Source organism: Pelophylax lessonae (genome assembly GCF_965119305.1).
Source record: "Pelophylax lessonae genome assembly, chromosome: 6".
Taxonomy (NCBI): Eukaryota; Metazoa; Chordata; class Amphibia; order Anura; family Ranidae; genus Pelophylax; species Pelophylax lessonae.
The window spans coordinates 276,963,321-276,989,618 of record NC_138773.1 but is presented as its reverse complement, the minus strand read 5'-3'; the positions used below and the strand labels follow the sequence as shown (position 1 = coordinate 276,989,618).

The window sequence follows — 26,298 nt, the reverse complement described above, 5'->3', positions numbered from 1 at the left end:
AAAGAAATGTCATAAAAGAAAAAAAAAATGTCCCTTTAAGGCTGTTGGGCGGAAGTGATGCCATCTTGCCCTCATTTGACTTTCTGCCGATCCACACAGGGGATAGGAACATTTCCTCCGCTACCGACGACTCCGGTAAGCGGGGAAAATGACCGGGAAGCGGCAGGAGGGGGGTGGGCACCTCTGCCCCCGCCTATAAAAGTGATCCCTCAGTAAATACGCTGCTGGGACCACTTTTATATTAAAGCAGATAGCCTGCCGTGTAAAAAAATACCGAGATTATGGCAGCTATCTGCTGCCATAACCCCGCTATTTAACGTCAAAGTAGCGACGTAAATACACAGTGGGCGGTCTGGAAGTGGATGGAAAGCCCCCAGAGTGGTCACAGACAGATATAAAAACCTGATATTACTTCTTATCTGCTCCTAGACTATCTAAGGCAAAGTAAAGATAATATTATGGATTTTAAAAAGGTTTTTCCATGTTCTAACCGAAATGAAGACTTCTCCTCCTTGTATTTTTGTGCTTTATACATTTTGGAAAAGGTATGGAAATTTGTGCCTAAATGATCAAAAGAGACTTCATAAAGGGCAGCTGTACAGGAGTAAAAATCGCTTTCCATAATTCATCCTGTAACCGAATGGCAGGGAGTTAGGTACATCTAGATAAGAGAGTTACCTTATATAACCAACTTATTATAAAACTGAAATAACAAGACAGTTGGTCGGAGCTGTGCTGATTATCACTTGCACACTCTTCTCTGCCCTTCATTATCACTAAGTGCTCTCCAGCCATTGTGTCACAGGCATGTATCACTTCATGTTCCCGGAAAGGTTACACTGATTAAAACTGTCTGACTGCCTTAGAAAACTTTGCAAAAGTCACTTTCTAGGTTTCTAAGCTTTCCTTTCTCCTTGCGGTCATTGTAATATTGCTGCACTGAATGGGCATTCATGAAAAGCAAATTATTTGCCGAACTTCAGAACACCTACATCAGTGGTGGTCAACTTAATAAATATAGGGGGAGTAATTTGTGGCCCTCGCAAGAAGTTTGTTTTCATACATTTCTGTGTTCAAGTATTTTTTTTTTTTTACATAAAGTTGAGTACAGAACAAGTATACTGATATTATTGTGGCTAGTGCAAGTTTTCATCAAGGTATGCACATCAAGAATGGAAACATAAGTAACATTTATTATTCAGCATGTTTCATGCGGCCACTACACTTCTTCAGGCGCCAGTTGGGGTGCCCAATGAATATTCATTATGTTATACCATCCCTCCCTTGTTTATCCCTCTCCCAATCTACGAGTTCTATGTGCTTGGATTGTTATCTAACTTCTAAATGCCTTTACTATTCAGCAGTTTATTTTTTGTTTTGTCCTGTTTGTTGCTGGTGTTCTATCTCTCTTTGCTTACCGTGTTTAGGAAGCAATGCACCATTTTTAATTATGTCTATTGTTGTTATTCTAGATAATATCAGTAGATCACCATGTTAGATAATATTGCATATTGACTATTTTACCCTGGACTTGGAGAAGCATGAAAACATGTGAAACGCGTTGACCAAATTGCATCTGGGAAAATAGTGCTATATACATTGGCAATATGTGGACTGATGGCTGTAAACTAATAAGCTTTGATATACATCTATGTGTATCATTTTTTTTTAAATAAGTGTTGTGTATGATGGTATATATATTTATTTATATATGAGAGAGAGAAAGATTATAACCCCCATCAAATTTGTTTTTGCCATCTGTGTCCCATTGGACAGATTTGCATTCACTTACTCTCCCATAGGCAAAACTGTAAGTGAGAAGGAATCCCTAAAAATTAAGGGAATACTTTAGGGCCCCCCAGGTAACCAGAACAAGTGTCCCTATTGGAAGATTTTCCCTCTACTGCTTTTTTGGGGACAACCCAAAATGTGGGATTTTCTTTTAATTTCACTTTCAATGATAATGGTAAACAGGACATTTCGAGAAGGTGATTCTTCCAAATGGGGGCGCAGACAGCAATAAACCTGACAGGTGTTGTAATCTCTCTCCACTCTGCACCAAAAAAAAAAAAGTTTAGCCTTTAGTTTGGATGGCAGTACTTTTGGGGACCTTATTGTTTTGCCCTACCTTCATGTGTTGTATTGAACTGCATAAAGTTATTGTTGTTCATTAATATGCTGATATCTAGTTGTCTACTTCTTGTTTACTATGTGATTTTAGTTTCTTCCTCTGTCACGCCATTCTGTTTAGTGCTAGTTAGTTCAGCCCTAGTTAGTCCCCGTTTCTCCATGTTCCCTCAGTCAGTGCAAGTGCTTTCCAGAGACAGGGTTTAGAAAAGTCATTGGCTCATTAGCTTCAGCAAAATTTTGTTGCATCCAACATCTGTGTCTTACTAAAGAGTTAAGCTGCCTGTGGCTGGTGCCATGTCAGCAGGTGACCATATTGTCCATGTTTCCTTGGAGCTTAGCCTTAAAGTGGTTGTAAAGCCACTTTGTTTTCTTACTAAAATCACCAGTGTTAGATTAAGTTATTTGCGCGGTGTATGTTTTTTTTATAAAAAAATATGGCACTTTATACCTTATTTTAGAGTGCCCCTCGACACTCAGGTGACCACCCTCCACTCTCCTCCCACTACCAGAGAACTACAGCGGTAGGGGCTTAAAATCCCCTTTTGACATCAGCCGGCAGGAGGAGAGTAGAGTGGCGGATGGCTGGGGGGCAGGTGGCATATTTTTTATAAAGAACATACACTGGGGCACATAACTTCTTCTAACCCCGGGGATTCTAGTAAGAGAAAACAGTTATTTTAGCAGCAGGAGGGGATGGGTGGGGAGCAGATCGGCAGAGACTTGCTGACAGGCAGGGAGGGAGGGGTAGAGAGGAAAGATAGCGGGATGATGGAGGCACATAAACTGACCACGGTAATCAAGGATCAGCAGCCCTGATAAACATGGTCAGTTTACAAAGGGGAGGGCAGCACTAGGTAGGATCAGTCAGATATTTTAGATGATAGAAAGGGACAAATTACACAGCACAAGCACTATGCTGTTTTTCATGCTTTAAAGGAACAGGATCATCTAATTTTATTAGGGTTACAACTGCTTTAATATATAAAATAACTTTGATGATGGGGTATGGAAAAATAAAGGAAAGCCATAGGATATGGAGGGGAACAAGACCCTTTGGGACTTCAATGTGGTCTTAAAAGTACTGCGGTAGCTTTTTTAATAATTTCCCTTGGGATTATTAAAGTATTCTAAATCTGAATCTCACCAGGCACCAAACAGTATCAGACGTGTCCAGAAAATCTGAATCTGGTTGATGGCTGTTAGAAAATTGTTCCAGTTCTTAGTAAGACAACACTGATACATAACACCTGGGCAAACTACCGGATAGACGTGTATAAAATCTTGAAACGAGTGCATAATAAAATATAATTAGATAATTATTCTATCTCTAATACAGGTCGGGTGGATATATTTGGCTTGCAATTTCCTATTTTTTAGGTGGATCTAGTTGTTAGTCATGTTATGAGTCAGAATCATCTTTCCTAGGGGCACCAGTAATCTAATTATATTTGTGTTATGTGGTTAAGACCTAAATATTATCCTTGGAGACCATTATCTCTAAGTAGATAGGATGTAACGAGTCTTATCACCCTCTGATACAGTTATAGCAATCATAATTCTCTGTCCACTTAGGGAGATTATTTATCAAACTGTAAAGCTAAACTCCAATAGATAGAAAAGGTACACATTAATTCAATTTTGTAAACATTACTACAATACAATGTCTGTGCATGTTGTACAATTACCTGAATTTGACTAAGAGGCGGTTCACATGGATGCGACGCGACTTCGGGGGGCGACCTGTGAAGTCGCATGCACCGCTGTGCACCGTGACTTCGGCGCGACTTGCAGGGACTTCACATAATGGAAGTCTATGCAAGTCGCTCCGAGGTCGCCCCAAAGTAGTACAGGACCCTTTTTCTAAGTCGGAGCGACTTGTGTCGCTCCTATTAGAACGGGTCCTGTACTACTCAATGGACCGCGACCGAGGCTGACAAGTCGCCTGACAAGTCGCGGCAGTGTGAATGGGCTCTTAAAGCGACATTAAAGCTTTGTTTTTGCTTTCTATTAACCACTTCAGCCCCGGAAGGTTTAACCCCCTTAATGACCAGGCCATTTTTTGCGATACAGCACTTCATTGATTTAACTAACAATTGCGCGGTCGTGCGACGCTGTACCCAAATAAAATTGATGTCATTTTTTTCCCACAAATAGAGCTTTCTTTTGGTGGAATTTGATCACCTTTGCGGTTTTTATTTTTTGTGCTATAAGCAAAAAACCCCCACAATTATGAAAAAGAAAACAATATTTCTCTTTCCTTCACTGACAGACACAGCTCCTGATCTTCTTAACCATTGGGGTTATACTGCCCCCTACAGGAGTAGGACACTAGGCTGAAAAAAAGCCTGGCTATGCCTATAGGCAGTCCCAGGGGGTATACTCCCTCTCTATGCTGTAGGTAATCAGTTTTTTTCTGCCTAGTCAGGAGTAAGGACCTAGTTCCTTGCTGAGATCTCTGATCCTGGCAATTTTTTATTTTTTAGGTTTTTTTCTCCTGTTTTTTTTTCCTGTAAGATCTACAATCAACTGCCAGACTGGGTGACGGGCTGGATAATCTAGATCCAGTAGTCACCCCAGTCTGACCAACGAGTGCTCACAGACCTCAGCCAGGTTCCTCCTTTCCCTGTCAATGCGCACTCTACTTGGGCGCTCAGTGCATCCTGGGCCTTTTGTCATAAGGCGTCAGTGACGCAGGTTTGCAAGGCGTCCACCTGGTCGTCGGTGCACACTTATACAAAGTTCAATAAGATGGATGTGTTGGCATCTATGGATGCTTCCTTTGGCTGCAAGGTTTTGCAGACTGCTGTTTAGAGGACATAGTCTTCTTGGGTGTGTTGTTCTTTTCATGTGGGCTCCAGTTGTTTTGGTTGAGCTCCTGTTTACCCAATTGGCTATAGTTTAGCCTTGGGAATTTATTTTTCACTGTTTCCACCCCTTATGTTTAGCAACACTTTGGGACATTCCAATGGTTAAGAAGATCAGGAGCTGTGTCCGTCAATAAACGAAAGAGAAAATGGGATTTTTGACTTACCGTAAAATCCATTTCTCTGATGTTTATTGACGGACACAGCACCCACCGCTCTGTGGAGTTGTAATTCTTCTGACACTACTTGTACCTATAGCAGAGAGAGGGAAAATATCCCCCATAGGTGTAGCCAGACTATTTTTTCTGCCTAGTATCCTACTTCTGTAGGGGGCAGTATAACCCCAATGATTAAGAAGATCAGGAGCTGTGTCCGTCAATGAACATCATGGAAATGTATTTTATGGTAAGTCAAAAATCTAATTTTTTTTTACTTTCTGCTATAAAAAACACATCCAAAAAAAAAAAAATGTAAAAAATCAAATTTCTTCATCAATTTAGGCCAATTTGAATCCTGCTACATATTGTTGGTAAAAAAAAAATCCCAAAAAGTGTATATTGATTGGTTTGAACAAAAGTTATAGCGTCTACAAACTATGTGAAAGATTTATGGACTTTTTATTTATTTTTTATTGTCTTTACTAGTAATGGTGGCAATCAGCGATTTTTAGTGGGATTGCGACATTGCGGTGGACAAATCTGACACTAAGTGACACTTTTTGGGGACCAGTGGCACCAATACAGTAATCAGTGCTAAAACAAAATGCACTGTCACTGTATAATTGACACTGGCAGAAAAGGGGTTAAGATCAGGGGCACTCAAAGGCTTAACTGTATTCCCTGGGGTGTGCTTTCTTACTGTGTGGGGGATGGATTGACTGGAGGAAGATAGACATTTGTGTTCCTGATTAGCAGGAACACAAGATCTCTCTCTCCCTCTGTGACAGAGCGGTGATCTGCCTTGTTTATATAGGCAGACTGCCATTCTGTCTCTCCTATGAATGATCGGCAGGTCCCGGCGGCCATCGCGGCTGCCGGACCTGCTGATTGGCTCCTGCTGTGTCCAATCACAGCGCGAGCGGCGCTCCGGCGGCGCACCCCAGAGCCACCAATAAGCATAGAATGCATTAAAGAAAAACACTTTCAGGTTTTAGAACCACTTTAATATCAGTTTCTTGATTTTTACTGCACAGCGGAGTTTAGAAATGGGGAGGGAGAGGCAGGTCAAGTAGCCATTCAGGTATGATGCTGTGTAAGGAGGATGCATATAGGATGAGAAGGCAGAGTGGCAGAGATGATAAGCTCAATGGTGTGCTGCTTCTCTTTTCACTGGCCAGTCACAAGGTAGGGGCGGGGAACAGACCTGTAAGTGAAACTGCATTAGAGAAAAATTAGGTCTCAGGACTGGATAGACAGAAATCCTTTTATCCTTTGGATGGTAAAACCCCTCCCATAAATGCATTTTATTGGTGAATTTAGTTGTTTACATGGATTTCAGCTTTGCTAAAATATATAGATATGTTGGCTTCCATAGTGTTTAATTACAGGCTTGAAAATTCTGTATCTCTATCCATGTTCTGGATCAGTAACCCTAAACCATTGAAATCAAGACTGTAACTTGCATAGTTAGGTTAAAATAAAATACATTCCCATCAAGTTGACCAAAAGACAAAATTAAATACTCAAAAAAATGTACTGCAAACCCATAGATGATCCAGAGGAAAGCAAAAATAAAACCTTTTAAAGCTTGGTCAGATTTGCTCCAACAGGGACACAAATCCTTCCTGATCCCCAAAGGCAATCAGATGCATCCTGGATCAACATCCTTCCATTTGATTTTATATAAATATTAATAGCCAGACATATCTGATGCATTTAGAAACATATCCAGACATTTTTCAAACAATATACTGAGTTGACAAAATCAACAATGAGATTGTCCATTCTACAGTTTACAGATCTTACTGTAAAGAAGCCTTTTAATATGCAGAGGTTAAAACTGTTTTTTTTTTTTTTTTTTAGGAACAAAAAAGTGCCCTTGTGTCTTTTACAATGTACTTAAAGTGAACAGTTTAACCACTTTACCACCGGAGGATTTTGCTGTCTTACGTCTGGGTCACTTTTTGCGATTTGGCACTGTGCTACTTTAACTGACAATTGCGTGGTCATGTAACGCCGTACCCAAACAAAATTTACGTCCTTTTTTTCCCACAAACAGAGCTTTCTTTTGGTGGTATTTGATCACCTGTGCGATTTTTACTTTTTGCGCTATAAACAAACAAATAGCGACAATTTTGAAAAAATAACAATATTTTTCACATTTTTTTATATGAAATTGCCCCCCCCAAAAAATGTAAAAATCAAAATCTTTTATCATTTTAGGCCAATTTGTTTTCTTCTACATATTTTTGGTAAAAAAAAATTGCAATAAGCGTATTTTGATTGGTTTGCGCAAATTTTATTGCGTTAAATAACTAAGGGAAAGATTTCTGTCGTTTTTGGTGTTTTTTTTTTTAACGAGTAATGGCGGCGATCTGCGATTTTTTTTTGCGGGACTGCAACATTGCGGCAGACAGATTGGACCCTTGACTGACATTTTTTACACTTTTGGGGGTACCAGTGACATTACTACAGTAATCAGTGCTATAAATATGCACTGTTACTGTAAAAATGACACTGGCAGGGAAGGGGTTCATTTTATTGGAGAGGGAGGGGTAAATGTATGCCTGGTGCTTACTGACGTGTGGGGGGAGGTGACTGAGTGACACAGGGACAGATCACAGGTTCAGCTATGCTAAACCCTGCAATCTGACCCTGTCTGTCACTTAGGAGATCCGCCCGCTTTGTTTACACAAGCGGGCAGATCTCCTCACTCGATTCCCCGACGATCGGGGAAGAGCGGCTCCTCCCCTGGCCCGACTCCCGCTGTGACTAAATACAGCGGGAGCGAGCTTCCAGTGGCGCACGCGTGCCGCCGAGAGAGGGGAATGTCTGGCGACGTAGGTCTACGTCGCCAGACGTTATCGAGCCACTTTGCCGCAGTAGAGCTCTAGTGAGCAGCGGTAAAGTGGTTAAGGCAAGTTTACTATATGAATATGTAGCACTACTCCCATGGGAGCTGTTGGTTACGGGTTCCCCTGGGTTACCATTAGCAACAGCATGACAATTAGATATTTTCCAAGTGATTATGGCTCAGTCAGGAAACAGTCCAGTAGCTTTGGTTTTTATGTTTTATTTGGAACTTGGATAGGAGAAGGGAATGAGTGGGATACTCCAACATTATACACTATGCACAATAGGCTGGGGCGACTTGAAAATGCTGAGTAATGCTAGTCATGGCTAGGCAACTGCTTCAGTCTGTCACAAGCTGTGACGCAGGACTGAAGGTAAATTGTATCCTGAGGTAAACTGCACTGCACTGCAGAACAACTTCAGGGCCCTTTCTGGCACCCCCTTTGTTCCTAATTTTCAGGGTCAACTACACGGCACCCCCTTTCACTCCCTGTGTGAGCTGGCTCCTTGATCCCCTGACCTCTCTGGAGGTGTCCCCTCTCCTGGGCAGACCCTTAGGCAGATCTCCTGGTACTCACAGACACTGTTTTTCCCAAGATGATTCTGCCAGCAGCTCCACTGTCAGCACTCTGGATCCTCTATAGCTCAGCTCCTCACCTGGTTCATTAGGCCGACCGCCTGAACCACCTTCCTCACACCTGCAGGAGGAGAGACCAGCCGTCTGCCTCCTCCTGGTACTCTGCTTCCCCCCAAAGACGCCCTGTCACATGCTCCCTCTGTATTTATGGGCAATCCCAGGATGCATTGCAGCAATGCCCTCCCACTGGGACTGCCATAAAACATGATGTGTCCCTGGTTAGGTTTCCTCCACTGTCCAACAAACTCCCTCATTGGACACAATGGGGACACTCCTTCAGACCCAGTGAATCACACCTAGAAACACATGACAGGCAGAACTAACAGATCAGGCTCTCCTGATAAGCAGAAAGAGCCACTCTATGTGTTTGCCTAGCACCTACCTAGGAGGGTTCTACAGATAATTTACCTAATTTTACAAGGTGATCATATCCTCACTCCTAATCCCCACTTCTAAAGCTAGAATAAATTCAGCTCTGGGAGGCTGGGTTCACACTTATGCAAATTGGATTCCCCACGCATCACAGGAGAGTGTGACTGGTTCTCAATAGAGCCGGTTTACACACCTCTGTGGTGGCGGTCCGCACTGGAGAAGGGTCCTGTGCATCTTCTGGTCCGTTTCTGGTCTGAATTCAGGCAAAAATTCAGACCTGATTCACACCTGAAATGGAGAACAGAGACGCACTGGACCCCCTATTGTGAGCCGCAGCTAGTGTGAACCCAGCCTTAATCTTTATTCATAGCTGAGGTCTTCTAGTTCTATGCCTCCTAATAGTTTAGTTGTCCTCCTTTGGACTCTTCAGCTTTGTAAAAAAAATGTTCTGTGAACTGCTGTTAAAAGGGATATCGGGAGAAATGGAATGGCTTTTTTTTGCATAGTCCCATTGGTGACTTCCAGCTTAAACCAAAATAATCACTGTAGTAATCACGCTGCATATTGTCATTACCTGCCTCTTCACCTCATCCAATCAGAGCATGCAGATTATTCATTGGGAAGAATGCAAAACATTCTGTTAATTGCAGCCTTTACCAAGCAAGCGGCCCTCTGTGTTCATCATGCAAGGCAGCCACTTGGTATGGGACCCAGAAAACATTAACAATCAATGTGGTAACAGTAACTACTATAGTAATTGCTTCTACTAGGGTTCCACAGGTATGGCATATGCATACCTACATTGGTATGAGTTGGACCAATGCAAATTTGCAAAAATAAATACCTGGAATTTAGCTTTAAAAATGGGCCTATACTCAACTGTTATCACAAAGCTGTGTTACTGATCTTGAGAGTATGAATAAAAGTGTACAAGATGGGCTGAAATACATAACCTACCTGGTGAAAATGCTTGTCTGAGTGGCGGAACTACCAGGGTTGCAAAGGTCACACATACAACTGTGCCACCTTGGAGAGGGGCAAGGCTCGGTTCACACTGCTGCAATCCCAAAGTCATGTGACTTGCTTGCAATTTCCTTGCGGCTTTATTGTGACATTTGTGATTTAACATGGCAGTCTATGGCACTTAAATCGCACCAAAGTTGCAGAAATTTTTATTGTTGCTGCGACTTGATTTGCAATGCATTTTGACTTGTCATGTGACTTTATGTGTCGTAGCGTGAACTATGAAGGGCCCCACGATGGGTGTAAAGGGCCCACAGGATCAGTAGGAAGGGCCCCAGCAACCGAAGATGGAAAGTGCCTTGGCACTCAGGGGACCTTCATGGTTCCTTGCACCAGGGCCCTGAAGGTTCCAATTATGTCCTGGCTTGTCTAGTATCTCTGCAGTACTGACTACATGTCTGAAGGCCCGGGTGCTCAAAGCATGATTTCTGAAGGTTTAGCCAATCTGAACTCTGATCTTCTTCCTCAGCACAAATCACATCATTTAATACCTAGTTCTTCAGACATGGTCAGTACTGGATAGAACTCTAAGCAGCATTTTCTTCAGGAAAGGTAAATATTCTACCAGCCTTTCTATTATTCTTTTTTATATGCTATAGCAAAACTAGCTTTATGTGATATTTGGATATAGGTTTCTAATTGCAGTGATTTAATACCGAAAATCAAATAACACAGATTGCAATTTTTATTCCATTTTATTGCGTGTTTGCTACATCATACTGTCCTTCCCAACTGAGCACATTCTGTACCTTTTCATTTTTTTTCTTTCTATTACCTTTCATAATAAAAGTTTTGGTTTTGTGCAAGAATGCCATATATGTTTTTGAAAATACACATTGCAGATATATATATATATAATAAAAAAGGACCACACTAGAAATGCCATGGTCACTTACAGAATAACAAAGCAAGGCATTCATGAGATTCATTTTTACTTAGTGTACTGAGCTATAGATCTGCAGGGAATTATTCGCATTTACTTTTACTCAAGGTTGTACTTGAGCTGTATATCCACACTGTACTAGAGGATGTGGTATATTTAGGGTGCAACGGTGATAGGCATTTATATGTGTTTAGTGTTAAAAAGATTTTACAAATGTTATTAAAGCGGAGTTCCCCTCAAAAGTGGAACTTCTGCTTATCTGTCTTGTCCCCCCCTCCGGTGCCACATTTGGCACCTTTTGGGGGGCGGAGAGGGGGGTGTACCTGTTTTTGACAGGTACCCTGTCTCCACTTCCGTTGTCCCCTCCTCCTTTACCGGCAATGGCGGCGGCAGCATCTGACAGCCGATGGAAACATCTGCTGCAGTGCCGACATCGCTGGACTCCAGGCAGTGCTTTAAGTGGCCCAAAAGAGGTGGCGGTACTCTATTATAGCCTATAAATTTTGTCGCCACCACCCACCCCACATCAGGGTCCCCACAGAGCACCCCCCCCCCTGGGCTGGGCTGGAACTCCGGAGCTAGGGGACTCACTGGTGGTGACTGGTCTGGCTCTGGAGTGGGAAATATTCTTGGGGGGGTGCAATTGAGGGCACAGATGTCCAAAATGAGCGTACTGGTACGCTAAGGCGCACGGAGAGGTGGCGGTATGCTCAAGAGCCATATTTGGAAGTGGCGGTACTGAGTACCAGTGCATACCGGCCCACTTAAAGCACTGACTCCAGGACAGGTAAGTGTTCTAATAATAAAAGTCAGCAGCTACAGTATGTGTAGCTGCTGACTTTTAATTTTTGGAGGGGGAGGCCGGAACAGCGCTTTAAAATGAATAAAGAACATAAAAAAGAAAGAGGATAAAGAGAAGAGGGAAGGGGTGAAGAAAGAAAGGGGGGAACAAAGTGAAGAGAGGAAAAACAAAAAAAAACCTTAAAACAATCTCCCAGAAAGCAAGTAATTGAGCTGCAAGTTTGAAAATGACTTGCTAAGCTATTGCTAGACTTGTCAGGCTTCGCAAGTTTGTTACACAATTGCAGCAAGTCTACATTGTATGACTCCAGATCAACTTTCTTTGCAAACATTCTTCAAGTCTGCTGCAAGTTCTGGTTCAGTTATATTGTACAATAGTCATCCCACCACAGGGGTCACTGTGGCTGAATTTTCATGATGTAGACTTGAAGAGCTCTTGCTGTAGACTCACTACTGCAACTTTGCCCCTGCTAGAGACTTGCCACGCAAATTTGCTTCAAATTGGAAAAGTGTCAACTAGAACCTGTGCTTCAAGTGCTCTGCAAGTGTACAACTTGCGTGTGAAAATGTGCATCAAGTTAACAGACTTACAATTCAACACTGTCACAAATTTGTAGCAAGTTATCCTTGCTATCTGGGTTAGCGCCGTGCCCATGACTACAGCATTCATAGGATAGAATTGGGTCCTCAAAGCCATTGGAGTGCCTAAAGGTTGTCCAGGGCGACCAAATGTTTAGGTATTTATCATGAAAGTCCTGAAGAATAGCGGCCAATTTTTCAGTAATCAGAGTATGCTTTATTCTTTGCAGCACTCCCTGCTGATAAAGTATGGATGGCTTAAAAGCCTTTGTGATTGTCTTTTTGGTGGCTGTAAAAATAAATGGGACAAGCCGATCCTCAAATTATGAACATAAAGATGTATCTTGGCAGCTAGGTAGTGTTTGCCAGTGTTGGAGACACCAAGTTCTCCCGAGCTTTCGTTTTTAAATTATTTTAATTCATTTTAGAAAATGGATGTATAAGTGCCAGTTCACACTACCGCGGCACGACTTGGGGGGGCGACCTGTGACGTCGCGTGCACCGCGACTTCGACACAACTTGCACAGACTTCATATAATGAATGTCAATGCAAGTCGCTCCGATGTCGCCCCCGAAGTAGTACAGGAACTATTTTCTAAGTCGGAGCGACTTGAGTCGCTCCTATTAGATCGTTTCCCGTAGCACTGCATGGACCGCGACTTGTCAGGCTGACCAGTCGCCTGACAAGTCGCGGTAGTGTGAATGGGCACTAAAACCTATACACCAGAATAAATACCCAAAACAACACTCATAAGATAAACAAACAAAAGTGGAAGAACACTGAAAACCCGTACACAACATTACATACAAACTCTTACCAACATATAAAAAAGGTGTATATCCTATAACTCCATCATATCCACCAGATCTATCATATTTACTCCGCACAGAGAAGAGGAGAGATATATTGAGAGGTGGAGGCTCCCCCGATTAAAGTACTAATGATCTAATTGATCTTTCTTCCCGATAGGTCTAGGAGATACCCGGCCTCTCTACCAATTCTTGCCTCATACACCCTTATTCCCCCTCCTTTTTTCTTCTCCCCCCTACATGACTTCCAACCACCCCTTACTACATGTGTTTGTGACCAAAAAAAAAAGAAAGATCAAAAGATCATACCAAAACAATGTATTAGTAATATTAAGGGGAAGAAGTGGGGAAGGATGCTTACAACTTCCTTCATAATTCTTCCCTTACCTTTTCTCCTCATACCCCTTAGCTCTTCCCCTACCGACCTTTTGAGTCTGCACATTATATTTTTGTTAAGACTAAGTAAAACGTTTTCCCATATGAAGTTGAGAATCTTACTTTGAATCGATCTCGGGATGTGACTCGAGATTGGAATTGGTAAAACTCAAAAGAACTAACAGAGTAACTTTGGTGATTAAAGTCATTTTTTGTAATATTGTGTGCAAAAAAATGAAATTTGGTGTTGCCTCAAGATCTCAAGAAAGGCATATAGGGTGCGGAGCGGGGGGTGGGGCTAGTTGGCTGAATGTTGTAAGATAAATTCCAAAATGAAGTAATTTGGATACCCATTTGAAAAAGTGAAAATAGGACAATAGTTTTTACTTAGTTAAAATTAATAGTTAATTACCAGGGGTGGCAAACTGAATGCACAAGATAAAAATTGTGCCACATCCTCATGAGAATTGTTTGCAAGTGTATGTGGAAAAACATAGATTTTATAGGCAAGTATATAGAAAAAAATATATGCCCTGAGGGGCTTCTGGTATTTATCATTATCCCCTTAGGGGAATTGGTCATATGACCGTGATTATTATGAAGGCTCATGTTTTTATATTGTGTTCATGCGACAATGTATAATTCAATCTTTTTTAAAAAATGTTATGTCTTTTTGTATCAATAAATTCTGGTATTTTTTTCTATATACGTGCCTATAAAGTCCATGTTTTTCCACGTACACTTCCAAAACATTTGAAAAAGTGGTTTTGCTGAAGGTTCCGTAGGATTGTGGGTTGCAACAAAATGGGTTGAACATGGCTTCAATGTATCCCTTGTTGATAAGCACATAATAAAATTATTTTGAATAATGACCCTATAAACAGTTTAATACAGGTCATTTGGGTATATTTTGCTTCTAAGTTTCCATTCATTATGGTGATATATTTGTTAGTCACTGTATAAGTCAGAATCAGCTTTCCCAGAAACCAATCCCAGGCAACTCCTTCATAAATAATAAAAGAGTAGTAAAGAGAGTGCCAAATAGACGGATCATTTTCTAGATCAATTTTATTTAATGATTCATGCAGTAACACCAAGCCAGCAGGTTTCAAGGGTTACAAGGGCCCCTTCATCAGGGCTAAGAAATAAATAAACAGTTCCTCTTACCCTTGATGAAGTGGGCCCTCTGTACCCCAAGACATGCATTGAGTTTGAAATACAACAATAAATAAAATTGATAAAAACTTGGACAGCAATCCTAGTTGGCACTCTATTCCTACCCTTTTACTACACTGCTACAAGAAGTCAAATATAATTTCTGCACACTAGTGAGTAGCCTTTAAATCACCTCATATTTCTATGCATCTACTTTGAATTTTATCAAGCAACAAGATACTTGGTGCTCCTCAACCTTTTTCTTCTATTAACGTCTTAAAAAATTGCCCATGCATGCAACTGGCGCCTGGTCGTGGCTGTTATTTTCTTATTATAACACAGGGATAGATCATGAGACTATTAGATGTGTGCAGAATGGAAACATGTTTTTAGTTTTGATTCGATTCCTTATTTACATAAATTAATTTAGGTATATTCATTTAATTTGTTTAATTTGTTTTCATATTTTTGTTTTGTTTATTAGAATCCAGTCAAAATTTCAGAATTTGGTCAAATTAAACTCAATTTGAACACATTTGGAAAATTTTAATCGATTCAAATTTTAGTTCCAATCAAATCTAATTCAAAAATTAGATTGAGTTGCATTTGAATCAAATTCCATTTGAAATCGAATTTATTCTATTCAAAATTTGAATTTCGGAACATGGTTATATTCTTTCTATTCCATTCTATTCTATTGTTTTTTCTATTCTGTTCTTTTTTTCTATTCTTTTCTATTCTATTATATTCTTTTCTAATCTATTCAAATTTGAATTTATTCTATTCCAAATTTGAATTTCAGAAAACAGTTTTATTGTTCTTTTTTTATTCTATTTTATTTTTATATTGCTTATTCTATTCTGTCCAACTCTATTCTTATCTATTCTATTCTAGTCTTTTTTATTCTTTTCTCTTCTATTGTATTAAATTTCAGATTTATTCTATTTGAAATTCAGATTTCAGGAGATGTTTTTATTCTTTCTATTAATTGTTCTTTTTTTCTATTCTATTCTAGCCAAATCTACTATTTTATTTTCTATTTTAAATTTTATTTTATTTTTTTCAAATATAAATGTATTCTATTTGAAATTAAAATTTCAGAAGATGGTTATATTCTTTCTATTTTATTCTATTCTATTTTTTTTCTATTCAATTCTATTCCTTTATTTTCTATTCTATTTTATTCTGTTCTTTTATTTTCTATTATATTTTGTTCTGTTTTACTCTATTATTTTATTTTCTATTCTATTCTTTGATTTTCTATTCTGTTTTTTCCTATTCTTTTATTTTGTATTCTATTATGTTATTTTGTATTCTATTTTCCCTTAAGAAATTCAAATTCGATTCTGATTCGGTACTATTGTAATTTGGAAATTTGGACACATCCGAATTTTTGAATAACAAAAAATTTGTAACAAAACAAATCACATGTCTAGAGACTATATAAGAAAGTGAACTCAGTAATCATGCAGGAAGATCCAAAAGTGCTCCATTACAAATAGCAACAGGTGGGACAATGACATTCACTAGAATGTTGCAATGTATGGAATTGCCCAGGGAAGGACTGATTTTTTGTGGTTAAGGTAAAGAAGTGTTGCTCTTTAAGATCTACTTAACAGTTTAAATTTCACATATTTATGTTAATGGTCTATTTTTTAATTTTCCAGCTGTGATTTCAAGAAACCAAGAAGGACCAGGTGAGCTGGGAAAAGCTGTGCTAATTCCCAAAGATGATCAAGAGAAAATGAAAGAACTGTTCAAAATCAACCAGTTTAACCTCATGGCTAGTGATCTGATCGCATTAAACAGAAGCCTGCCAGACGTGAGATTGGAGGGGTAAGTTTTACTAAGTAAGTTCTAAAGCTGCCAGTATCTCCAGCTCACAGGGCTCTTTGTTGTCTGTCTTGTGATGGGGGATTCTGAGACATGTATTGTCTGGCTTTTGACTATACCCCCGTATAGCCACATTATTCAAGGGCAGGACTACTGGAAGAGCAAGTAACATTGGGTGGCCCGATACCTATTTGGCTATCTTTCTTCATGTTTTCAGATTGCTGTAAATTAAAGAAATGTTGAAGCTGCATTCTGGTAAATATTTGTTCAACTGATAAACTTTTGGACACCCTTGACTGCCTGCGTGCATGCCAACTAAATATTGGTTACTTTTCTATGGGACTAGGAAGCTCTTGGATCCAAGGCTCATCCTGTGGATTAGGCTTCAACTTCTGGTTGTGCCTTCCACCTTCCCCATTTAGCATATATTGTGGGAGTTTCATTCGTCAATACTTGGTCTCACATTGGATGCCACAGGTGGGACTTTGTATTCAGTTGGCTGAGGCTTAGTTTCGAGGGGGCCCAGAAGTCAACGTATTACATACTGTGACGGTGTTCACCATCACTGGGAGTGAGGGACAGATACTTGGGGGAGGCTGAGAGAATAGTTTGGATGGCTTCAGATGGGAGAGTGATATTTGTCAACAGTGTCTCTCAATAAATGTGGAGATTTGATCCCACTTTGCACTGTGAAACCTGTGGCCTGTTGCCATGGAGTCTGTGACACCTAGATGTGTATTCCATGTGTTTCAATGTAGTAGACGGATAGACTGTCATTGGCAGTCTTGTCCTATTGTCTATCTATTGAGCTGGGGTGTGGATTGTGTTAAGTCTGCCTGTCCCATTGTTAAAAGTTAATGACCTCACATTGTTCTGTCCAGATGGCCAGATAATTAGTTCAGGTTAACTCTGTTTCTGTATACAATTTCATCTGCATAGGATAATGTAATCAGGCAACCCCTGACCTGTGTGTAGTAATTTGATCAGGAGGGGGATGTGCTCATGTGTGAATAAATTGAGTGTGAAACTGTTCAATAAAGGAGATGGTTCCAAAAACTTGTACGAGCTAAGTTGTTGGCTAGCTTTGTAGGAGGGTGACTGGGAAAATCTGGGGTATATATTCATGACTGCAAGGAAGCCGTATACTAACGGAAGACCACAAGTACAGTGTGCGTCAGTGGTTCCATTACACATACATTGGGTTTCTTTTGATTTAAAGAATCCCCAAATTCCACCGAAAACAAGCTAAGGATTACAAAAACATAACATATGACATCACAAAGTTTCTGCATTGTGACACTATTGGTTTTCTAAACACCTCATAGGCTTTCTTGAAGTGCAAAGAGCTTTTCACCAAGATCCTCAAGAGATTCAGGTACCCAATAGATAATCCAGTTTATCGATATTTACTCAAACTCCAACTCCAGCCCAAATTTTTTTTTTTAGATTGAGCAGGGAAAGGTTAGATCCTGTGTGTGTGCCTTTATTGGGGAAATGTTCCTTACTTTTTGTCACCAAAGGAGATGATGGGAAATCTCTCCAATGAGAACAAAGTGGGTGGAGCTAGAACTTTTCCATTTCTTTCAGGTGTCACAGGAACAGAAGTGAGGTCAAATCTCCCAATCTGGGTCACAGAAATAAAAATTTGAATTCTTCCTTAGTCAATCCAAAGAAAAAAAAAAAGATGGTTAGATTAGATACTTACATTTAACAGTTTTAGGTAGACTGGTTCTTTAAGAATAAACTTTAGCCCAAGATTGCCCAGGGCAAATGTTCAGCAAACTCTCAGCTATTCTAGACTGCCACGTAAAGCCTAATAGCATGTTGGCTCATGGCAATGGTCTCCTCTGCATTACATATTTTATGATCTCGGCTTTTTTTTATTCCGTATGATGGATGGCTGTATATTGTTACTAAGGGAACTCGATATACATTGACAAAATAAGACTTTTACTCATTTCTTAATCAGACGCAAATAGCGCAATAAATGAACCAGGGTTGAGGATAATACAGCAAGAGTTGTTTATTTGGCAGCAGCTGCATGTAGTTCAGATGCCCTCGATGGATGGGGTTGGTTAACTAATGTAAGTATCCCCCAAAGGCAGGATGTTATTTTTATGTTCAAAAATAGACAGCTCGGTCCTGCTGACCATACGCCTGAAGTGAACTGTATACAATAAAAAATAATGAATTATTTTCGGCAGCATGCCAGTAAGGCTCTATCAAGCAGTGCGAGTGGGATTCATGAAAGCTGGAGAAAAGGAGATGTGTTTGTTGCCTAGGGCAACCAGCCTTTTTTTTCTTCTTCTTCTTTTAAAGGGAATGCATAGTATTTACTCTTTATTTTTTATATAAACTCATAAAAAAGATTTACTTTTCTTACAAAATTATTATTGTATTTTATGCTTTAAACCTTATATTAAAATGGTAATCCACTTTCGTGGGGAAAAAAATAGCAAATAAATTAAAAACAGGCCCAGCAGATTTCCTTAATAGAGCTCTGCAGGTGCACAGCTGATTGATAATTAAGAAACCACTCCTATTAGGCTCAGATTCCCACATGAACAAACATACAGGGAATTCTTCAGAATAATTAAAGGTCGGAATCTGCAATAAAGTTTGTTAAAATCATTGTAATGTACAGAGATCACCCAGAGGGAAATATTTTCTTCTCAACAAAAGTGTACTTACGCTTTAACCCAACAAAAGGTGCACCAGGTGAATATCATATAGGAATCTAAAACCGCCTCATGCACACAGGGCGTTTTTGGGGCGTTAGGCCTCATGCACACAGGGCATTTTAGGGGCGTTAGGCCTCATGCACACAGGGCATTTTAGGGGCGTTAGGCCTCATGCACACAGGGCGTTTTAGGGGCGTTAGGCCTCATGCACACAGGCCGTTTTAGGGGCGTTAGGCCTCATGCACACAGCCCGTTTTACGCTTTTAGAAGCGTTTTACATGGACGTTAACGCCCATAGGAGCAGCTGTAAAAAAGGTTCTGTGTGCATGAGGCCTTAAAGATTCACAAAATAGAGAATGCAAAATTAATTAAATAGGGTTTTCAGTTTGTTGCACTCAGACACAGTTAAAGTGTTTGCTACCTCAACATTTCATATTCCTGATACATGCCTGCTGTAACATGAACTTGTATGAGAAAGTTTCCTGTTCTCTTTGGATTGCTTCCTTTATGTGAAATCCCTCCTAGTCCCCTTGTTTTCCTATTAAAAACTGACCACACTAGACAGGAGAGAACACCGTGGACTGTTCTTCAGCTATGCTGGGAACTCCGTGTACTCTCCTCCAATGAAAAAACTTGTTCTGCCACACCCCCTCTGCACAGCCATTCACTGGGAAGCTCAGTGTACTGCTGTTTCTCCTCCCCCCAGCTCATATGCAGATGAGAACAGAGGGAATATGATTATTTAAAAAAGGGAAAAAAGGTATTTATAATGTTTTTTTTTTATATCTATACAAAAACTTTTTGCCCTTCATTTCTATTTTAAACCGAATGGAGAGTTTTACAAGGTGATCTTTTACAATCACTTTAATTCCTGCTGTAATGGATACTCAAGCCCTACTTACAGCTTTGCAGTGCTGCAAAATGGTTGTGCTTTATTGCTTTTTCTCACAATGCATATGTCTGTGAGTTGCTCAGAGCTTAAACCAACAGAAGGCACACCAGACAAAATTCATAAAGGAGTCCAAAACAACTTTAATGACTCACAAAACAGTCAACATGTTTCAGGGGCAGAGCATGGAGTTTTCTGTGCATAAGAAAAGTACAGCTGTTTAGGAGATAGGGTTGGGGGGGTTAAGAGTTAGGTTGAGGAACTATGTGTAAGGTAAGTACTAAAGGTTACATTTGGGGTGGGGCAAGTATATGTGAACCCTTACCTTGTAAAACAGCCTATTTAGTTTATTATTATTATTTTTTTTTTACAGGAATTTATAAAGTGCCAACAGTTTGTGCAGCGCTTTACAACATGAAGGCAGACAGTGCAGTTACAAAACAATTCAATACAGGAGGACCTAGACTAAATAACAGAGAAATTAAAGTCAAAACATTGGAGTATATACTGTATATATAAAAAAAAATTATAAATACCCTTTTTCTTCTTTTTTACAGCCACACCTTAGCTTATCTACCCAAAAATATAGAGCTAGCTAGTCTTAGTGGAAGAGTGAATGTAGAAGGTGCCAAGTCAACCAGTAAGGCCCCCTGGTCTAGATGCCCTACATAGTTCCCTAGTCTAGGCATCCTATTCCTACACAGTTCCCTAGTCAAGACACCCCACACAGTTCCCTAATCTAGACATCCTACACAGTTCCCAAGTCTAGGCTTTATATACAGCTCCCTAGTCTAGGCTTTATATACAGCTCCCTAGTCTAGGCTTTATATACAGCTCCCTAGTCTAGGCATCCTACACAGCTCCCTAGTCTAGGCATCCTACACAGCTCCCTAGTCTAGGCATCCTACACAGTTCCCTAGTCTAGGCATCCTACATAGCTCCCTAGTCTAGGCATCCTACACAGCTTCCTAGTCTAGGCATCCTACACAGTTCCCTAGTCAAGGCACCCCACACAATTGACTAATCGAGGCACAACCACACAATTCCCTAGTCCAGGCACCCCATGCAATTCTCTAGTCTAGGCATCCTACACAGCTCCCTAGTCTAGGCACCCTACACAGTTCCCTAGTCTAGGCACCCTACACAGTTCCCTAGTCTAGGCACCTACACAGTTCCCTAGTCTAGGCATTCTACACAGTTCCCTAGTCTGAGCATTCTACACAGCTCCCTAGTTTAGGCACCCTACACAGTTTCCTAGTCTAGGCATCCTACTTAGCTTCCTAGTCTAGGCACCCTACACAGCTCCCTAGTCTAGGCATCCTACACAGCTCCCTAGTCTAGGCATCCTACACAGCTCCCTAGGCACCCTACACAGTTCCCTAGTCTAGGCACCCTACGCAGTTCCCTAGTCTAGGCACCCTACACAGTTCCCTAGTCTAGGCACCCTACGCAGTTCCCTAGTCTAGGCACACTACACAGTTCCCTAGTCTAGGTACCCTACACAGTTCCCTAGTCTAGGTACCCTACACAGTTCCCTAGTCTAAGTGTCCTATGAGGTTTAGTTGACAAAGTCATTCTGTGGTTGACCAAACACCATCTAACGAAGCTAAATTTCATGTTTTATATGGGAAATACTCTGTAAATACGTTTTGGAAAGGCCTTGGATGCCCTTTTTGTTTTTTATAAATGGGATACCTTACATAATCTGGGTAGTTATATAACGCCATCTACACACTGCTTGATACACTACTTTCATTAAATTGAACTCAGCGGCTGCAAAGATGGCTTATGGATTTCCAAACCTGGGAGCTTCAGAGTTAGACAGCCTCTTTCATAAAAGAGAATTGAGGCAGAATATGGAGGAGCACGCAAGAGCTTGCACTAGCAAAGGCTTAAAGGCATATTTCATTTTTAGCTTCCACTTCTTAATTTAATAGCTGCAATCCAGTCTGCGAGGAAAGCGGCTGGCTGGCTGTAAATATTTATAATTAGAATATACTAATGGATATCCTAGATTAGTAGGAATTATCCATAAGAAATCATTTATAAAGCATTTTAGAGGATGTGAGAAATGAAAAACGTCTTAGTATTAAAACATTTCTCTACAGACTGCTGGTGCATTGCATAAATTAGAAAACTGGGAAAAATGAAATACTTTATGACCTGTTTAAAGAAGATCTCCGGCAATGTAACAAAAAATTTAAGTTGGCCCATATATTTATATACAATGAGTATTTCTGGAAATTTAAAAGACAGCTACAGTCCAGTTTGGCTTATTATTTTTATGAGTTGATTGCTGCTCAACATTTTGAATAATGTTGACTGATATGCAAATGTCAGCTCCTATGGTTATCTTCATATCAGGGAATGCAATTAGCTTTCCTTTCTTCAAAGAGAGTTTATTGTTTCCATCAAGCCCAACCAGCTCTGGGACAAGGTCATCCAGTACCCAGTGAGCTTTCTGGTACGGTTCGGTTTGGTACGGTACGCTATTTATGCCGTTTCCATTATGAATGGTACCCTAATTCCGAACCGTACTGTACCGTACCACTTTTTGGTACCCTTTCGTTGGGGTACCAAGCACATTAGTACCGTACCAACAGGGTGAAGCTACACTCTGAAGAACTTTGATTGGTTGACAGAGAATCGTCTATCACAGCTTTCCTGATACACCACGCCTATCATGAAAGGGTACTATTGGCAGTGGAAACGCAATGTGTACCGTTCCGAACCGTACCGTACCACTCAGTGGAAACGAGGCATAAGATGCCAAACTGACCCTTTCCCCTCCAAACATTTATATGCATACAGTGTAAAATACGGCCCCAGGCGCAGCTGTGTCCTTTAATTTTGTATTCTATTTGCTCTTGTGACCACTGCCATTCTTGAGGATAATTAATTCTTTTAAAATGCAAGTTTGGGTAGATTTCTTTTTTAAATCAGCAAAAGGGATGGTACCTATTTTTCCTGTTTCAAAGATTTTATTGGAGTTAACAAATGTAGTACAACGTTTAACATGCACTGGAGAATTACAGAGAAACAACTAATAACCCATAGGGTACAGAGAGCAAACAGTAAAGTAACAAACAGTCGTAACCTCAGGAAAACCTCAGTAAGTGACAACAAAGGCTATGAACCAATGAGGGATCTCGGGATGGAGAAGGGTAAAAGGAACCCATCCCCTAGGCACCCCGTAAAGGGAACAAGCTGTGCCCAGGAGGAGAGGCGCGGCCAACAAGCACTCACCAAGTTATGAGGCAACTGCAAGAGGGTAATCAGATCCCGGAGGAGGGAAGCGTGGGACAAATAGGGCTGTCCTGGGCAGGGACCAAGACAGCTGGAGCATGAGGTTACGAGTAGCAAACAGGGGGAAACATAGCTCTCCGTTACCACATGACCAGTTGTTGAACAATAGTAGTTGAACCAGACAAATACGTTGTCAAAAAAGAAAACGAAAAAGAGAAAAGAAAAAGAAGAGGGGTCAATAGATAGCTGGATGGTACCTATTTTTAAGGAGGTGGCCCTTGTGCTGGTGCCAGCTGTCCTAGTTAAAATCCAAAGTCCTTCTGCTCCTCCCCCCCCCCCCTTTTCCCATACCTCCACAGCCTTAACATTTCATCGGAATATGAGCGCTGGACCTGCAACAGGCACGCATCCATAAAAAGTGATCTATGAATGGAGGAGATGGAGCTTTCATTCATCTGCCCATCCTCCATTCAGACAGATTTTTGGAAGCTATAGTACAGTTTCTATTAATGGAGAAGGGAGCTGAAAAGGTGATGAGTGCGTGTGACAGGTCTCTCGGCTCTACCAACCCCTACAACACTTAAGTATTGTGGTACAGTATTGTGGTACAGGGTGGCGCAGAGGACAGAAGATTTCAACTATAACAGCGGGTACCAGCACAAGGGACACTTCCGATTGAAAGCGAAATTTGGGGTATTAAACAAACAAAAACAAACATACATACCCACCTCAATGCTGCAGCATCAATGTGATGCTGCAGCTGTCCCCCGCCGACTCTAAGCCCGAGAACTGAGCGATCACATGACTGGTGATTGCTTAGTTCTTGGTCTTCCCGGAGCAGAGATCGGTAATTGTCAGTCAACAATCTCTGCTCTGCTTCTCCAGCATTCACTGGCTGGAGAGGGGGTAGGCACGGCTGGCCACTAATTGAGAGCCGGTACCAGCTGTCACTCAGGCAGCAGGGTGGATCCCGACATTATTATCAGGACCCTTCCAGAGAATGGAGTGGCTCTGTGATGTCAGCCAACAGCTGGCTTCAATCTGCTGTTGGCTGATTCAGGATAACAGAAGAGCAAAATTAAGTGCACTCCTATGACTCAGAAGAGAAGTATGGCCAAAAAACCTTGGGTCATACTTCTTATTTAATTATAAGTAAAACCCCTATGCTGATTTTTTTTATTTTTTTTAAGTTTCACCCAACTTAGGCTTTAAGCTAATAATATAAATAGGGAATACATCCTCCAGGGACAACTGTCTTTAAAAGATGTACCTCACTTAGGCTGGCCATACATGTTCAATTCTCTTGTACAATTTTCCTTTAACCGGTTGCCGACCGCCGCAAGTACATATACTGCGGCGGTCAGCCCCGGCCAGGCAAAGTGACGTACTGGTACGTCACTAGCCTGGGAGCCAAGAGCGGGCGAGCGTGTGCCGCTGGAGGCGCGCTCCCGCCGCGGCTCATTCACGGACACCTCCGTGCGTGTGACCGGCGGACCCGATGTCCGCCGGTCACTCGCGATCGTCCGCTGTGAAGGGAGAAAGGCAGGCGGCTAATGTAAACAAAACCGCCTGTCATTCTTCCCTGTGTAAAAGCACTGATCTAACGGTCCTGCTATGTAGGACCGTTGATCTGTGCTGTTACACACACAGCCACATCCCTTCACAGTTAGAAGCACGCCCCTAGGGACACACTTAACCCCTCCCTCTCCAATAAAGTTAACCCCTTCCCTGCCTGTGTCATTTTTACTGTAACAGTGCATATGTATAGCACTGATTACTGTAGTAATGTCACTGGTACCCCCAAAAGTGTCAAAAATGTCAGTCAAGGGTCCGATCTGTCCGCCGCAATGTAAAAATTTATTTTTACATTTTTTTGGGGGGGGAATTTCATATAAAAAAAATTTAAAAATATTGTTATTTTTGCAAAATTGTTGCTCTTTTTTTGATTATAGCGCATGATCAAAAAATCGCACTGGTGATCAAATACCACCAAAAGAAAGCTCTGTTTGTGGGGAAAAAAAGGACGTCAAATTCGTTTAGGTACAGTGTCGCACGACCGCGCAATTGTCCGTTAAAGTCATGCAGTGTCAAATCGCAAATACCCCCTGGTCAGGAAGGGGGTAAAATCTTCCGAGGCTTAAGTGGTTAAATTTACATTAAACTATGTAGTGCAAGGGCCTGCCTAATTGGATACAATTGAAAGTTGTTTAGTTTTGACCTCATATTATATGGTTTTTGGTAAATCTAACAGAAAATTGTACAAGAAAATTAAACATGTATGGCCAGCCTTAGAAGAGAGTTTCTCCTACTTCCTGTTGTGTCCAAAGGATCAGAAGTGAAGACAAATCTTTTAAATAGAAAATATCTAAATAGATGAGCAGAGCCCTCAGATTCCTTTTGTTCCAAATTGTATTGTAACTGTAATGTCTGCCTTCATTTTGGTAAGCGCTGCGCAAACTGTTGGCGCTATATAAATCCTGTATAATAATAATATAATAATAATAACTAATAAAAAATAGCCTAACGGGTTTAAAGTATTCCCTACTCTCTCTCAAAATTAAACATTTTATCTTTAGATATACTTTACAGCAACGTTCCACCTTTGTAAAAAGTTTGATTATTATAGCAAGACAGCAAATCCAGCTTTGTAACCTGTATTCATTTATCATGTTGCTGCTTGACCCACGGACATATTGTAAAGGCAACTGTAGAACATCCATATTGGCATTGACCAAAATGTAAACATTTTAAAGTGGGCACAATATCATTTAATGGTCCTTAGGTTTGTACAGGAAAGAATCTGTAACAAATAATTTATACAATGTTTATTATGTCACTGTTTACCCTTACAATATCAAACTTGTCAATAATTACTCTTTAAAACCTTTAAAGCCCGGTAAAAATCGCACAGGTGATCAAATACCACCAAAAGAAAGCTTTATTTGTGGGAAAAAAATTAAAAAAGGACATTAATTTTATTTGGGCACAGTGTCGCACGACCACGCAATT

The 26,298-nt window shown here is 40.7% G+C and overlaps 1 protein-coding gene across 2 annotated transcripts in view; it reads left to right on the top strand.

Moving 5' to 3' along the window:
- The window catches only part of GALNT13 (polypeptide N-acetylgalactosaminyltransferase 13), a 531,696-nt gene that overhangs the window by 220,119 nt on the left and 285,279 nt on the right, over positions 1-26,298 (top strand). For both annotated transcript variants that reach the window (XM_082261045.1, XM_082261046.1), the window contains exon 2: positions 16,308-16,476. In XM_082261045.1, coding sequence (XP_082117171.1) covers positions 16,308-16,476 — 169 coding nt within the window. The remainder of the gene's footprint in view (positions 1-16,307; positions 16,477-26,298) is intronic.